At 41.3% G+C, this 13,667-nt stretch overlaps 2 protein-coding genes across 2 annotated transcripts; one reads left to right on the forward strand and one right to left on the reverse strand.

Annotated features, from left to right (window-relative positions):
• Positions 1-4,112: 4,112 nt before the first annotated feature.
• Positions 4,113-6,392, forward strand: LOC119892469 (cholesterol 25-hydroxylase-like). Its single transcript, XM_038704732.1, has 2 exons — positions 4,113-4,929; positions 5,764-6,392. The coding sequence occupies exons 1-2, from the start codon at positions 4,487-4,489 to the stop codon at positions 6,137-6,139; spliced, it is 819 nt and encodes a 272-aa protein (XP_038560660.1). The 5' UTR covers positions 4,113-4,486; the 3' UTR covers positions 6,140-6,392.
• Positions 6,393-9,408: 3,016 nt separating this feature from the next.
• Positions 9,409-13,518, reverse strand: LOC119891270 (bone morphogenetic protein 10-like). The gene is given in 3 exon segments (XM_038702733.1): positions 9,409-12,226; positions 12,681-12,986; positions 12,989-13,518. Coding segments are annotated over 3 exon segments (1,488 nt in total). The 5' UTR covers positions 13,089-13,518; the 3' UTR covers positions 9,409-11,144.
• Positions 13,519-13,667: the final 149 nt, after the last annotated feature.

A 13,667-nucleotide genomic window follows, 5' to 3' on the forward strand; every position in this document is an offset into this window, starting at 1 on the left:
GACCAAATATGTGTCACTCTGAGGGCTAGGCTGTGATTTCTTACTCTGAGCTGCTTGATGAAATACGGACCCTGACCAGATATGTCACTGTAGACAAACACAGGGATGATGAATGTACTGTGTGGTAGCTGCTGGCTGTCAGATGAAATATCATTTCTTTGTGTTGATATGTTTTTGTGAAATTTCTTTTGAGCACAGGGAACCTATTGAATATTAATTAAATATGTGCAACTGTTGTTGTTGCACCACATTTTTCTGTAAATGTAAGCATCACTTTGTTTTTCACACTGTACATTTAGTGGAGGGACTAATGTGTGCAGCAGTTGCTGTTTTGCATTAGGAGGTTTATTCAAAACTGGACCCACTTTAAGATTATGTTGGGTTATACACAAAAAACTGCTTTTGAACTCGAGGTTTTTGTAACCAAACTGCAGACATGTGATTTCAGCTTTTCACAGTAGACAATTTTCAACTTTTTTAATGATCTAAAGTAATCATTTCATGTGCGTCATGTAAGAATGTTTACAGGATATGCCCTGGAGGAGGTTGTTGAACTGCAGTACACAGGTTGGCTGAACCAGCTGTTTAACAGAGCTTAACTTAAGGACTCATTGTAGAAATGTTACCAACCCTGTATGTCAGAATGTCTGTTTTTTATTCATTCTGGATGCCTCAAAACCCTAAAAAAAAAAAAAAAAAAAAACTTCAGTTAATGTGTCACCCCCTGTCTTAGATGACTGGCTCAGTCTTTGTCTACTTGTTCACAAAATATTTAGTTTCCCAGCAAGTTTTTGTGGAATCATCTAAACCGAGGGTTTTTGGTGTTGCACAGAATGTTAATGACCACATGATGGTTTCCAAGGAACCATTCATTGCATAATTTACTTCAGGAAAAAGGTATGTAGGCATGTTTAGACAATGATTCTGGGAACTTGGTAGGGATATTTTCTATTGGTTGAGCAGACGCAGTGAGAAAATATGTCTTTAATCTGAAGTTAAATGGCTTGGTCTGAATTCACCGTAACTCAGTACAAGTTGCATTGATCATTTCTTGTGCAAACAGTGATTATATTATGTGGTCTGGGCTCTGTTATCTCTGTTGTCTAAAGTTGGTCCAGTTAGCCCTCAAAGTGACTTCCAGTTGTTCATTTAAAAATAATTTCTTTGATTGATTGAGACTTACAATGACTTGAAAGGCAAATGTCTTTGCACTGATTTCAGTTGTGAATGTGCAATCAGGATATTGTCAAATTGACAGTGAAGGTTTTTCTGTGGGGAAATCCATTGCATTAAGATTTTTAAGAACTTACATTGCAAGTCCACTGTGATGTAAAGGATGTTTGTTATTAATAAAAATGTGTTTCAGACACAGTAAAACATATATTATAAAAACAACTTGTAATTTCATTCAAAAAATTACTTTTGAGTAATAATTATACCATAATGAATGCTTCCTCACTGTTTGCATTTGTCATCACAAATCAATTTAACAAACTTCATTTTAGGCTTAAATATGAGTAGTTCCTTTTTATCCAGGTTGTAAGGGACAGTGAATTACTCTGATCAGATGACAGATATTAACAGAATAAATATGAAAGATACTTCAGTGTTTAGACTAGTGTTAATGCTTTTAAGTAGGGGGTGGGGTGGATAGGGTAATGCTTGTCAGTAAAGGCACAAGCGATGAGCAGATCAGGAGTGACCTGATAATTAATGGATCACTTCTAAGTAATTCCTGAATACCTCTGAAAACTAATCATGAGTAACTGGGAACGAACCTCTGGATCCTATTTAAATGTTTGTGTAATGATGAGATCATATTTGGGAGGTGATAATCACCAACTTTTTTCATGAGTCGCTCCTGATGAACTCTGATATACATGAATAATTACTTGGTTACTTTTTTTTTAGCCTCCTTACATAATATAGTACATCCTACTATGACTATTAAACTTTCATTACATCATCATTATCTTCATCCTGGAAACTTTATATGTTTTAACGTATGCTTTCCTGTTGACAAAGTAGGAGTTTGTCCACAGAAGGTTTTTTGTTTTTGTTACTGCCAAATGGTTGTTTTTCAGTAACCATTCAGGAAATGACTGAATATACATAAATATATAATATAACATAAAGAAGCAGCACCACAAAACATTGCTCTTTTGACCCTTGAGGTTCACATAGGCCTACAGTCCACACAGACTGGCCTCCAGGCTTTACAGTGTCTCCGCTATTTTAAAGGTTCAGTGTGTAAGTTTTAGTGACATCTAGTGGTGAGGGTTGTGAATTGCACCCCCCTCCCCTATCCAAACGAGCAGTATAGCTATGGTGCCTGAGACAGGACAAACATGTCATCTATGAGAGAAGAGATTGCCGTTCAAGAAATTAGGTAAAACTATGTTTTTCTGAATATTATTGTTACTTGTTCACTAATAAACAGCCACATGAAGAAATGAAGTGCTACATATCTCATACTCCTGTAATACAGTATTTTACATCTTGGGAGGGTTGGCTCATCTGGACTAACATACCAAAGTAAATGAAGAAATTCTCAAAAACTATCACATCTAGTGCATCAAGTCTGACCACTGACAGGTGTGATAGAGATAGACGCCTGCTGGGCGCAAGAAATGCGGCTGCCATCTTGAACCGGTCGGCAGACCATCGCAAACATGGCTCAGGGGATTACTTTTCACAAGTAAGATTTAACATTACCGTACTATTAGTTGTATTTTGTGAATAGAATATTACCAAAGAGTTGAGAAGGAGCAAGGATCTTTGATATTACTGTACTGTAATCGTAGCCATCTAGCTAGGCTAACGTTATGTTTACTGTTACCTGGCTATGAACTGAGACTTGATAAATCATATTTGTATATTAAGGTTGCTTTGTTCTTATTTTCTCTGCTCTGTAAATTGTCTTTGAGCACTGTGTAAAGCGCTATATAAATACAAGGTTGCACATTACAAGGTGCTGAGAAGTGCAGAGGTTGACCCCGAGCTTCAACTGTGCAAGTTCCTAAAGTGTCAACAGTCACACACATTATCCGGGAGGAGATTGGAACAGAGTATGCTGTTCTGCTCGGGAGCACATTGAGGAGACACAGTTTGGCATGGACAACCACCATTCTGATTTGACATTGGTTGTGTCTGTGTTTCTCAGAATAAGGCTGCACCACATTGCCAAACTCACCTCTCTTGAACTGCAGAAAGGGAGCACGAGAAAAAAGCTCTGCAAAACAGGGGTTTTAGCTCATGCAAAGCTTTCATGTGTGTGTGTGTGTGTGTGAGTGAGAGACAGAGGGACAAATATAAAAAGCTTCAAGTAGACTAATATAATTGAATCATATTCAAATCAAATCATAATCAAATATTGTTTGTTTGTTAAGCATATATTGTATTGGTTCAAATTATTAAAATAGCCTATCTGACAGTCCCCTTTTTTGGTTGCCTGTCCCTGACTAAATACAGAAAAAAAACTCTGAATAGAAGTAATAGGCAATGGTTCATTATGTGAGGTCTTGTTCATAGTAAACATAGTTATGGATCTTATATTGCATTGCTATCAATAGATCTACTAACTAACTAAAACTAGACACAATGTCATTTGATACATTGTTAATATAAAAGTATTGATTATAGGCTACTATATGTTTAAAAATGACATTGGTTAGAATTAAACAATGACTGTAGATTATACCCTGTGTAAATTTGAATATTTGGATAATTTACCTTAGAATACGTTTGATTTTGATGGCACAATCATTCAGAAATAATTCTGACATTTGTAAGGGTTCATTTGATTTTTCTTCATCGATGTCCTGAATCTTTTGTCTCTTTAAATCTTGCTTTCATACAGACAAAGAAAGATTTAAATGGTTTTAAGTTTTTTCCCCCTCTGCATCATTCATTATATCATTTTGTTAACGTTGTGCCATAGTTAAAGTGTAATCACTCTTTGTGTCAGATGATAATCAGACCTCCCCATTGCTAAAGAAATGGTCCTGTTATGTGACAGTATCTATCAGAAATCCCCTGAGTTTCCAGCTGCCAACTTTATGGAGGCGGCTCAAGTACATAAAGCGTAGTGGTTCCGTCTGGGGCAGTCACACCGTGCTTCCACATAAAAGATATAGGAGAGAGGCTCACTTTTAATTAGATTTAAACAAGAGCCTAGTTTTTCAGGCATGGGGCCCCTCCTACCAGCATATGAAGAGAAAACTTCTCCAGAAGTATGAATCGCCTTCTGAATGCTCGTGACAGCAGCAGAGGAAAAGTACCTAGATTACCTTATTCTAAAATGTGATGGCAGAGAGTTGATCCAGGATTGATCCTTCTGGAGTACATTCAAAGTGGAGACATATAGCCCAACGTATTTGAAGATCTTAGTTTGGAAAGGAAAAACTGCAGTATTTTTTATATTTAAAACATTTTTTTGGTAAAATTTGGTGATGTTGCTGTTCGCCATACAGAGGTAAAAGCCGTGATGGACGTAAGCTATGCAGAAGATGGAGAAGCATGCGCGCTCATCCTCCAGGGGATTTGGGAGTATGCGCGAGCAGGGCAGGAGGTTATCCTGCTGTCCCCGTACCTGCCTGCGTCCTACGCCTTCTTGACGCACGTCCTGCTCTGCGCACCTTTCCTCGCGCTGGACGCGCTGGCGAGCGTCAGTGAGCGGGTCCGGTCGTGGAGGATCGCGCCAGACTCGGGTCCACCGCCGTCTCTCAGACGATGGTTTGACTGTTTTTGGAGGGTACTGTACAGATACCTGACTACCGTCCTCCCCGCCACCGCAGTCTTTCAGACGCTGAGGAGCCCTGGTCCGTTACCGGAGCTGGCTCCGTCCTGCTGGCAGCTCTTTGTGGAAGTCTTCTCATGTTTCCTGCTTTTTGACATGCTCTTCTTCATGTGGCACTTCTCCATGCACAGGTGAGCAGATGCGCCTATGTTATGTTATGTGCCTGGGCTTCACCTTTATTCTACTGCCGATCATTGATGCTAAACTTCTTCTGAAATCTTTCCTTTATTTGTTATTGATCTGGGTTTCCTTTGGGAGCTGTAGTTTCCCAGTGATGTTGTAGACTCTTTTCCAACCACTAAAATACACACATTATTAGCCTGCTTTTGGGATTACTGGAGCAAAAAATGATCTGTTGGCAACTTCATAGTCCCCATCAGTCTATATGTCATAATCAGTGGTGGAAATAACTAAGTACCCAGCCATCCAATCTTATGAAAAATAGCTAGAATCATCTCCACCATGTGTTCTTACATGTTAATGGATCAGTAATAATAATGCAGTAGTATAATAATACTGTGACAGAGATCATTTTGCCTGCATAGTGGCTACTTTTATACTTAAACTACATTTTGCTGATACAGGACCTTTGCGTAATGAAGTATATTTACTGTGGTATTGCTTTTAATTAAGTAAAACTGAGTATTTCTTCTACATCTGATATTCGTTTATGCTGTATAATTATTACTTTTAAATACTGAAATAATTTGTACAAATCCTGTTTAGTTTTGTCTTGATAATTATCTTTTAATAAGATGTAGCATCATTTGTAATAGTTGTAGTATTGGTAGTAGCGATTGTAATAGTAGTATTAGTGTAGTAGTAGTACTAATAGAAGTAGAAAAATCAACTTTCTTTGAGTAGACTGCACTGACATTATACCATTCTGGGAATATGATAGTGATTTTCCATTGTAGTAACAGTAGCCTATAAGCAGAGACCGCTTTTTGTCTGTTCCTCATCAGAGTTCCCGGGCTCTACAAGAGGATCCACCAGCTGCATCACCAGCACCACACACCCTTCGCTCTGGCAGCTCAGGACGCCAGCTCAGCTGAGCTGCTGTCTCTGCTGCTGCTGGCTCTGACCAGCTCCTGGGTGGTGGGATGCCACCCTCTAAGCGAAGCCTTTTTCCACCTCATCAACAGCTGGCTGGCGGTGGAGGATCACTGTGGCTACGACCTGCCCTGGGCTCTGCACAGGCTGCTGCCCTGTCTGGGAGGAGCCCCCTACCACCAAGCCCACCATAGTACCTACAGTGGCAACTACGCCCCCTACTTCACCCACTGGGACCTCCTCTTTGGTACATACTGTACATCAGTGCTGCATTCACGTCCAGAGTGACAAAACTGTTGCAGGAAAATCTGTCAAGATGCCCTGATTTTTTCTACAGATTTTGGTTGTTACTGATCAACTTTCCATTGCACGCTCCGTGAGGGATATGGGATCCCACGGTTTACATCACTGCCATTTCAGTCACATCCAAATATCTTTTTAAAATGTATAATTCTCTAAGCAAGACTGCATACTGTCATGTTAACCTGCAATTTCTACAGCTGTTCTATATCAAGTGAATGCAGAACGAGATGAGGAGGGATGACACGTGAACTAATGTGCAACTTTGTTTCCCTGACATGGGAGTGTCTTTGGATGGATTCTTAAGCTTTCATATTGTAGATGTTAAGCAGATAATATGTCATAGATGTGTTTTGGTCAATGCTGATCATACATGTAGTTAAAAAGGGAAAACCACAAATCTGAGTGAATGTCTGCAGTGAGCTCTCATGCCGGGCCACTTTACAAACTGCTCATGGGAATAGTTTGACGTTATTGTGACATATGCTTATTTGCTTTCTTGCAGTGAATTAGATAAGAAAATTGACATCCTTCCCAAGTCTATACAGTAAATTAGAAGCTAAGCCAGTCAGCTTAGTTTAACACAAAGACTGCACTCAGGGGAAAACAGCTAGCCTGGCTCTGTGGAGGCTCCAGTAAGTGGCTACACCTGGCCAAGAAATGGTATGGCACATAGACTGTAAAACCACACATTTTTGTACAGATTAAACAAATGAGATATAACATGCTAATTGGTGAGCGGATCTTGTTCCCCTTGTTTCCAGTCTTTACATTAAGCTAAGATAAAATGGCTGCTGTTGCTTGATATTTACTGTGCAGACATGAGAGTGGTATTCATTGTCTCATCTAACTCTTGGCAGGAAAGCAAATAAGCGCATGTCACAAAAAGCTACTCCTTTAATATCACAAAATGATTTGATATCTGTCTTTCATTTATTATGAAAGGTAAAGTAAGTCTGTAGTTTGTGCAAAACTAAAATATGTAAGAGGCTGTCTCCAGTGTAAGAATAATGTAAACATTTGAAGTGAACAATCCTCTTTGAGCAAGTGAACCATATTTCTTAATTGTATTTATCTTGGCAAAGACTCTGTTATATTCAATGCTATGTTTGTTCCTTTACGCATGCTTGTAAGGCTTTTTCATGAATCATTATTTCTGCACAAATTTCTGCACAGCCTTACCAACATTGGGCTTGATGAGCATGAGAAAATGTATTAAAGCTGCACACAGACTTAGTGTGTTGTTATTCGCCTCAGGTTCAGGTTTCTGCTGTGCTGCTCTGGTTAGTGAATTGGATGCCCTGGGCTTTTCAAGTGTCTGTTCTCTGTAAACTGGTTCCACAGGGATTGCCGTAGCAATTAAAATCACATGTTTTTAGAGATGGGAAGCTTTTCAGTCACTATGCAGTTTTACCTTTGTTAAAAAAAAAAAAAAAAAACAAACAAAAAAACCAGCATCCTCAGCATGTTTTATACAAACTTCTGCTGGCATCATGCCAGAGGATTTGTAGCTGCCTGCTTTTGGAACTTAAAAGCACTTAATCACTCACGATGGGGTGCCAAATTTCAAAGTTCATATAGCATTACTGTCAGGATTATGCGTCATTTTGAGCATGATTTTAACATGTAATAATGCAACACTTTTCAATTCTTTTCACACGCAGCATCCTTCTCTTTAATGACCAATTATATATATTTTTAGGGTTATTACTTTAAATGAAGAGTGACAGTTGTGTTCTCTTTGTCCTGAGAAATCTGTCTGAGTGCAGTTTTTCTTGGCTTGCATAAAAGCATGTGATCAACATTGAACATCTGTTTTTCATTACTGCCTCTTGCAATGGGCTTTTTGAAATTGCGCAACATCAGAGTCAAATACAAATTGTTAAAAGGTGTTTGAACATTTGGAGGTACTTTTGCATATAGTCACAAAAGTAATAGTTGAGCACAGTTTTGTCTCCCTGGGAAATGAAGAGATTCGAGGAAAGAGCGAGGGGTGAGTACTGGGTGGTGGTGTTGCCAAGAGATGGAATGATAAACATGTGACCCAAAACGGAAACAATCAGGCCCTATTACAGACCCCACGTCAGAGTCAGGGCGAGTCATGCAGCTTTGGATGACACACCAAAACACACGTTCACAGCGAGACACACGTCGACGTCCTGCAGCCAACGTCAGGATGTCAGGCACGGGAGCATTACAGGATTTTGAAGCCCTCTGAACTGTCTGTACATTGGATGTTTGTTTACTTGTTGTAAGGTGTGCTCCTAAGTTAATCACGTAGGCTAAAGCCTTCACAAAATTCTTTCAACAGATGGAGCCCTGTCAAAACAAGACAGAGAAAAAGCACAGAGCACTCTCCAACAGTCCTTATCATTAGAGCAAATACTAAAGACTTCCCATTTCATCATATTTCCTGAAAGTTTGCCATTCAGTGACAAAGGCCAGATCCATATTTCTTCCACTATTCTGTAAATATTCAATTAGTGAGCTATACATAGCTGACACCGCCTGTTGTCACAGTAACTGGCCGAGGTTCTTGCCCTCTGGTCTGTAACCATTTTTAGACAACTTGTTTGCTTTCTGAAACATCTCAGTGCACTTGTCATTAGTGGGCTGTTGCCAAATACTTTTTGAGGAAGCTCAACAGCCAACATTATCATATGCTTTTAAAGCTGAAACTGCAGTTACAACACACACTGTATGTACAGCCACAAAAATAAAACAATAATTGTGTCAAAACAGGACACTAGGAGGTAGCAGACGCACTGCATAATCATCATCAACAGTGTAGCAATGGTATTATTGTTGCATATTTATAATATACCTCTCCCCGGCATTTTCTAAAATAAATAAATGACTAGAATAACTGCACTAACATTGATCATGGGTCTCAAAAGCCCTTTAAAGGAAATATGCTTAAATCTACAAATTCCACTTAATTTTTTTTTATATATACAATACTCACCTGCCTGCTACAAACCAATTTCTCCATTACAGACATATCTCGCTCTGTGTTTTATGTCTGTCTGCATCTTAGTCTTTGAATTTCATCTTTGACCTCAGTTCTGCCGCACAGACACACACGTGTGGGATACACGTTGTTAACATCAAAGAAATAATAGAAAGTTTTACACGTTTCAGGCAACGAACCTAACCTGTATCCTTTATTGTTCTCCTCTGCATGTTGACACATAAAAAAACCAATAGTGTTCTATGTGCTGATTTAACTATCATAGACATTTAAGGAGAGCAGAAAGAGATGCTGGAGTCCAGATGTTTGTTTGTTTTTTGTTCTCTTCACAAACAGGTTTTCCATCACAGCCGTCTGCATCTGCTAGCTGTCAGTGTGAGCAGCAGGCCATCCATTTTGTTCATTAGCAAGCCTTCCACTCAGTTTCCCATGGTTCTTTGTTTGTGTGTCATGTCTGAACTATGACCTGTGAGCTGATACTGTTGGACTGAATGATCTGAATGTCAGCAATGCATTGTATCATTGGTCCAGCAGCTTCTTCCTAAAATAATGGAAAGGAACGCTGACAGACCAAGATGCTTTGATTGACAGCTGTAATGTGGGAAATAGATCATGTACAATTAACTATGAAAAATAACATCAGTGTGGCATTTTAGCTCCAAATGTTTGCGTTCATCTTGAAACGAGATAATGACATTTTTAAAAAACATGGTATGTAAACTTTCTGAAACAGTAAGGATCAGTGATTCATTCACAGATAAGGAGACATTTTGCATTTAGGATTTGTTAAGCAGCTGCTCTTTATTGTTTTAGAAATTGTTACCATTTCTCTTCCCAACAAAATGAATATTGTTCTGCCAATGCATTGTCATGGATACAAAACCTGCTCTACACTAGGTAACTTACAAATTTACATATATAGTTATCTACTCTGTTGTAAAAATTAATAAATTAAAACAATAAATAGTCTTTTATTTGACACAAGCAGCAGAGGTATCAAAAGGCTTTTAAAAGAAGGTGTCCCCTTTATCCACTCCTGATTTGTAGCCTTCAGATATTAACTGTCCAAAAAGGCATTTTTACCATAAAAGTGATGGATAACTCAACTGAGGAGCTGGAGACATGTTAGGGGCACATGGTGCTAGGTCAGTGAGTTGAGACAGTTGAGATTGTTTGTTGCCTAGGAATGTGGACAATCCCTGCCCCCTTGTCCTGTCCCACTCCCCCATCCCACCACCTCAGAAGTTGCCCAGAATGCCGTCCAATGGTGGCATACATGTTTCTCAACCCCCCACACCTTGCTATCGCTATAGCTCAGGGGAGTGGAAAAGAGGCATGTGAAGTGGGAAACAGGGTTGGGTAGATAACCCTGCCAGTAGGACCCCTGCACAGCGCCTACGTATCAGGAGGCTGCAGGAGGCAGGAGCTGGGCCTGGAGAGTTCATGTCTTGTCAGGTTGCCTGAGGGAGGTCATTTCACTGCGCCAGGACACATGAAGTTGCTGATTAGTGTTTGCATCGAGTGGGCAGGCCAGAGATAAGTGGAGAGGGAGACAGATGTCAGGGGGGATGAGGGGGAGGGGGACAACTGGCCCACAAGTTCCCACCAGGCTGCACACACTTTAGAATGTGCTTGGTTCAGTCCTTTGGGAAATTGTGTGCCTTTTATTCTTGTGGGTATGAGGACACACCTTGACATCACTACTGGCAACATGTTGACACACGATCTCTCTCACGCTGTCTGAATGATATTCATGGCTTTAGCTGTGTTAGATGAAGTCCTTCTTTCTGTTTTGCTGTTTAAAACATATTTGTCCTTACTCACTGACTTGGAGCGCACAAAGTTTCATGAATAGTGAATGTGCACTTCCAGTGTCACTGAGTAACCCTTACAGAGATTCCAACAATTGTCCATTTGTTGAAGACAGTTTTGGTTTATCTCCTTTTCCAGCTTTTTGTTAGTTCTGTGTCTTTACTCTTACTGTAAGACTTTACAAACTGTTGAACCCTCTCAAAGCATGGACTATCTGCAGCCACACTCAGCCACCACCATGCCTTCAAACTTGTACTTGTAGGTGACCACGCCTGTGTCATCCAGATACAACAGGGAGATGGGGTCCAGCTTGGTGGGCACGCAACAAGCTCGTGCTGCCTTCTGAGGACTGTTGATGTTCACCAATGTCTGGACAATGGCATGCTTGGTGGGTGTGACGTGCTTGGTCAGAGGAAAGGAACATATGCCAGTGCACTCAAAGGCATCGTAACCGGTGGGTGCCAGAATCCAACTGTCCCATCCAATATCTTTGAACTCTACGTACAGAGATTGTTTCTTGCAATGGTTTCCCTTGGCATTGCGACGAATTCGGGATGCTGTGTCATAGATCAGATTGGAGCGCATTTGGATGAGGTCCTCTTCATCTGGCTCAGCTTCTTCAACACCCTCATCCCTGTCCCTCCCCTGCTCCCCCCACAGCCCATTCAGGCCAGTCCCCAAGTCATTCTGGAGAACCATGTTAGAGGTTTCGTGGTCAATCATCTCGTTCAGCTCACGCTTGTCATCACGGTGATCACTACTTTGGTCATCAGAGAAAACAATCAGCAGAGGTTTGTGTTTTTCCTCAGGGCTGGTGTCAATCTTCATGTCCCCTTCAGGTGGATTCCTGTCTTTGTTGTCCCCTGTCATCCCTTGAACATCCTCTTCATTAGCCATGCTGGAAATGTGCACCTCCAGCCGGTGCGTGCTTCCACGGTCAGATTTACGCCAGCGTTGAACAGCAGCAGTGAGGTCAAAGGCCTGCCAGCCGTTATCAGTGCCATAGACCTGACGTGAAGCCAATTCCACCAGCTCTATCCGCTCTCCTCCCCCTCTGAATTTGTCGCCTCTCACAGTGTTTTCATCTGTCACGTTGTCATCTCCGTCATGCGATTCCAGTTCATAGATAGCAACCTTGCGGTCAACACCAGCATACAGGTGGCGGTCAGTCTGGACAAGGGTGTAAAGGCGAAGCTCAGCTGCTGTGATGCGTTCATGATGGGGGACAGACATGTTGAAGAGGAGTGGGTGACGCCTCACTCCTCCAACTCCCACAACACTGGGAGATGAATCTGGGGAAGAGAAATAAATGGTTGGTTAAAATTATGCACATTTTGTATAGTCGTTTTATCGAGGTTTTCACTTGAGTTCTGCAATGCATCCTATCCCTATCTAACCTCATCCTAAGAATGTCAGAATAAGAATCGCATTTTGATTGGAACATTGCCTAGCAAAGAGAAGTAACAAGTAAGCTTAGATTTAATCAACAAATTATTTGTTCGTACACACTTGAAGCTACAGTCTACTTGAAAAACTACACATGTATACAAGAAGACTCTTTTTGTCTTACATTCTACTTACATTTGGCCTTGCAGAACAGAGAGTGATGAGAAAAATACAGATCATATTTAAATGAAAAAAAGCTCAATAAACATGCCAGCAACTAAGAAAGAAAAAGTAGCTCTCGTTTTTAATCAGTCTGTATGATCAACAGGTGCATCATCATGTGGAGCAGAGGATCTTTACCTTCATTTTTGAAGCTGCGGATGATGCTGGCGGTGGGCATGGCAGTGCGGTCATTAGCGAAACGGTTATAGAGCTCCATCATGTACTCAGGGGGCTCTTCTCGCATGCTTCCAGGAGGCAGGGGAGGAGGACTCATGCCAGACAGGTTGAAAGTCCGCAGAAACTGTTCCTTCAGACTCTCCAGCAGGCTCTGCATGTTCATGTTGTTGCCCTGCTCCAGCAGTGACGGATCCACCACGCCTCCATGACCATCTCCCAGCCCCGGAGCAGAGCGATGCCTCTGATGGGTGTTGGAGATCGGCTGCTCTGTCCACGGAGAGGCCCCTGGAGCAGCAGGATGGAAAACACCAAGAGCAAAGTCTTGGAGCTGCAGATGGTTCCCGGTTGAGAGACCCAAATGCTCGCCATGGGAAAAACAATCCGCAGCTTTCTATTGTACACCCCCGGGATTGATGCAACAGCAAAACAAAATTATTGTGATCTCTGAACGCCTTAATCCAAAGGTTAATTTAGATTGTGGTCAGTTCATCTGTAGTCTAAGAAAGTTCTGGTTCCCTGGCAGTAGGCAGTAGTGTTGTTGACCCTTGCACTGACCAGTGTGAGCGCCTCTGCAGGAGTGTGTATTCCTGCTGCTCTCTTCCAGATCTCACAGCATTTATTCTCATGCACACCTTTTGATGTCCTTTGCGACAGGGCTGCAGTTCCGGTGACAGGGTGGCCAATGCTTGGCTCTGTCCGCCCAAGTCATCTCTGTTGTGTCCTCTCCTCTGTCAGTCTCTCTCTGTGCTCTGCGCTCTTCTTCCCAGCTCTTTCTTTCTGACTCTTATCTATGATACTGTGGGCTCTGCATTGCTCAGTGCTTATGGTCTCTTTGCTGGTGTGTGTGTGTGTGTGTGTGTGTGTGTGTGTGCATGCGTGCGTGCCTTCAACTTTGTGTGATGCACATGAGCGTGTGTTATCTCACAACTTCCTTAATGAGGATTTTGT

Source organism: Micropterus salmoides, unplaced genomic scaffold (genome assembly GCF_014851395.1).
Source record: "Micropterus salmoides isolate LMB-PRFRI ecotype aquatic unplaced genomic scaffold, ASM1485139v1 Ms_hic_scaffold_7, whole genome shotgun sequence".
In the NCBI taxonomy this organism is placed as follows: domain Eukaryota; kingdom Metazoa; phylum Chordata; class Actinopteri; order Centrarchiformes; family Centrarchidae; genus Micropterus; species Micropterus salmoides.

Coding starts and splice junctions, on each gene's coding strand:
- LOC119892469 (XM_038704732.1), top strand. CDS start 4,487: ATGGACGTAAGCTATGCAGAAGATGGAGAAGCATGCGCGCTCATCCTC. Junction 4,930..5,763: donor TGGCACTTCTCCATGCACAG/GTGAGCAGATGC, acceptor GTTCCTCATCAG/AGTTCCCGGGCTCTACAAGA.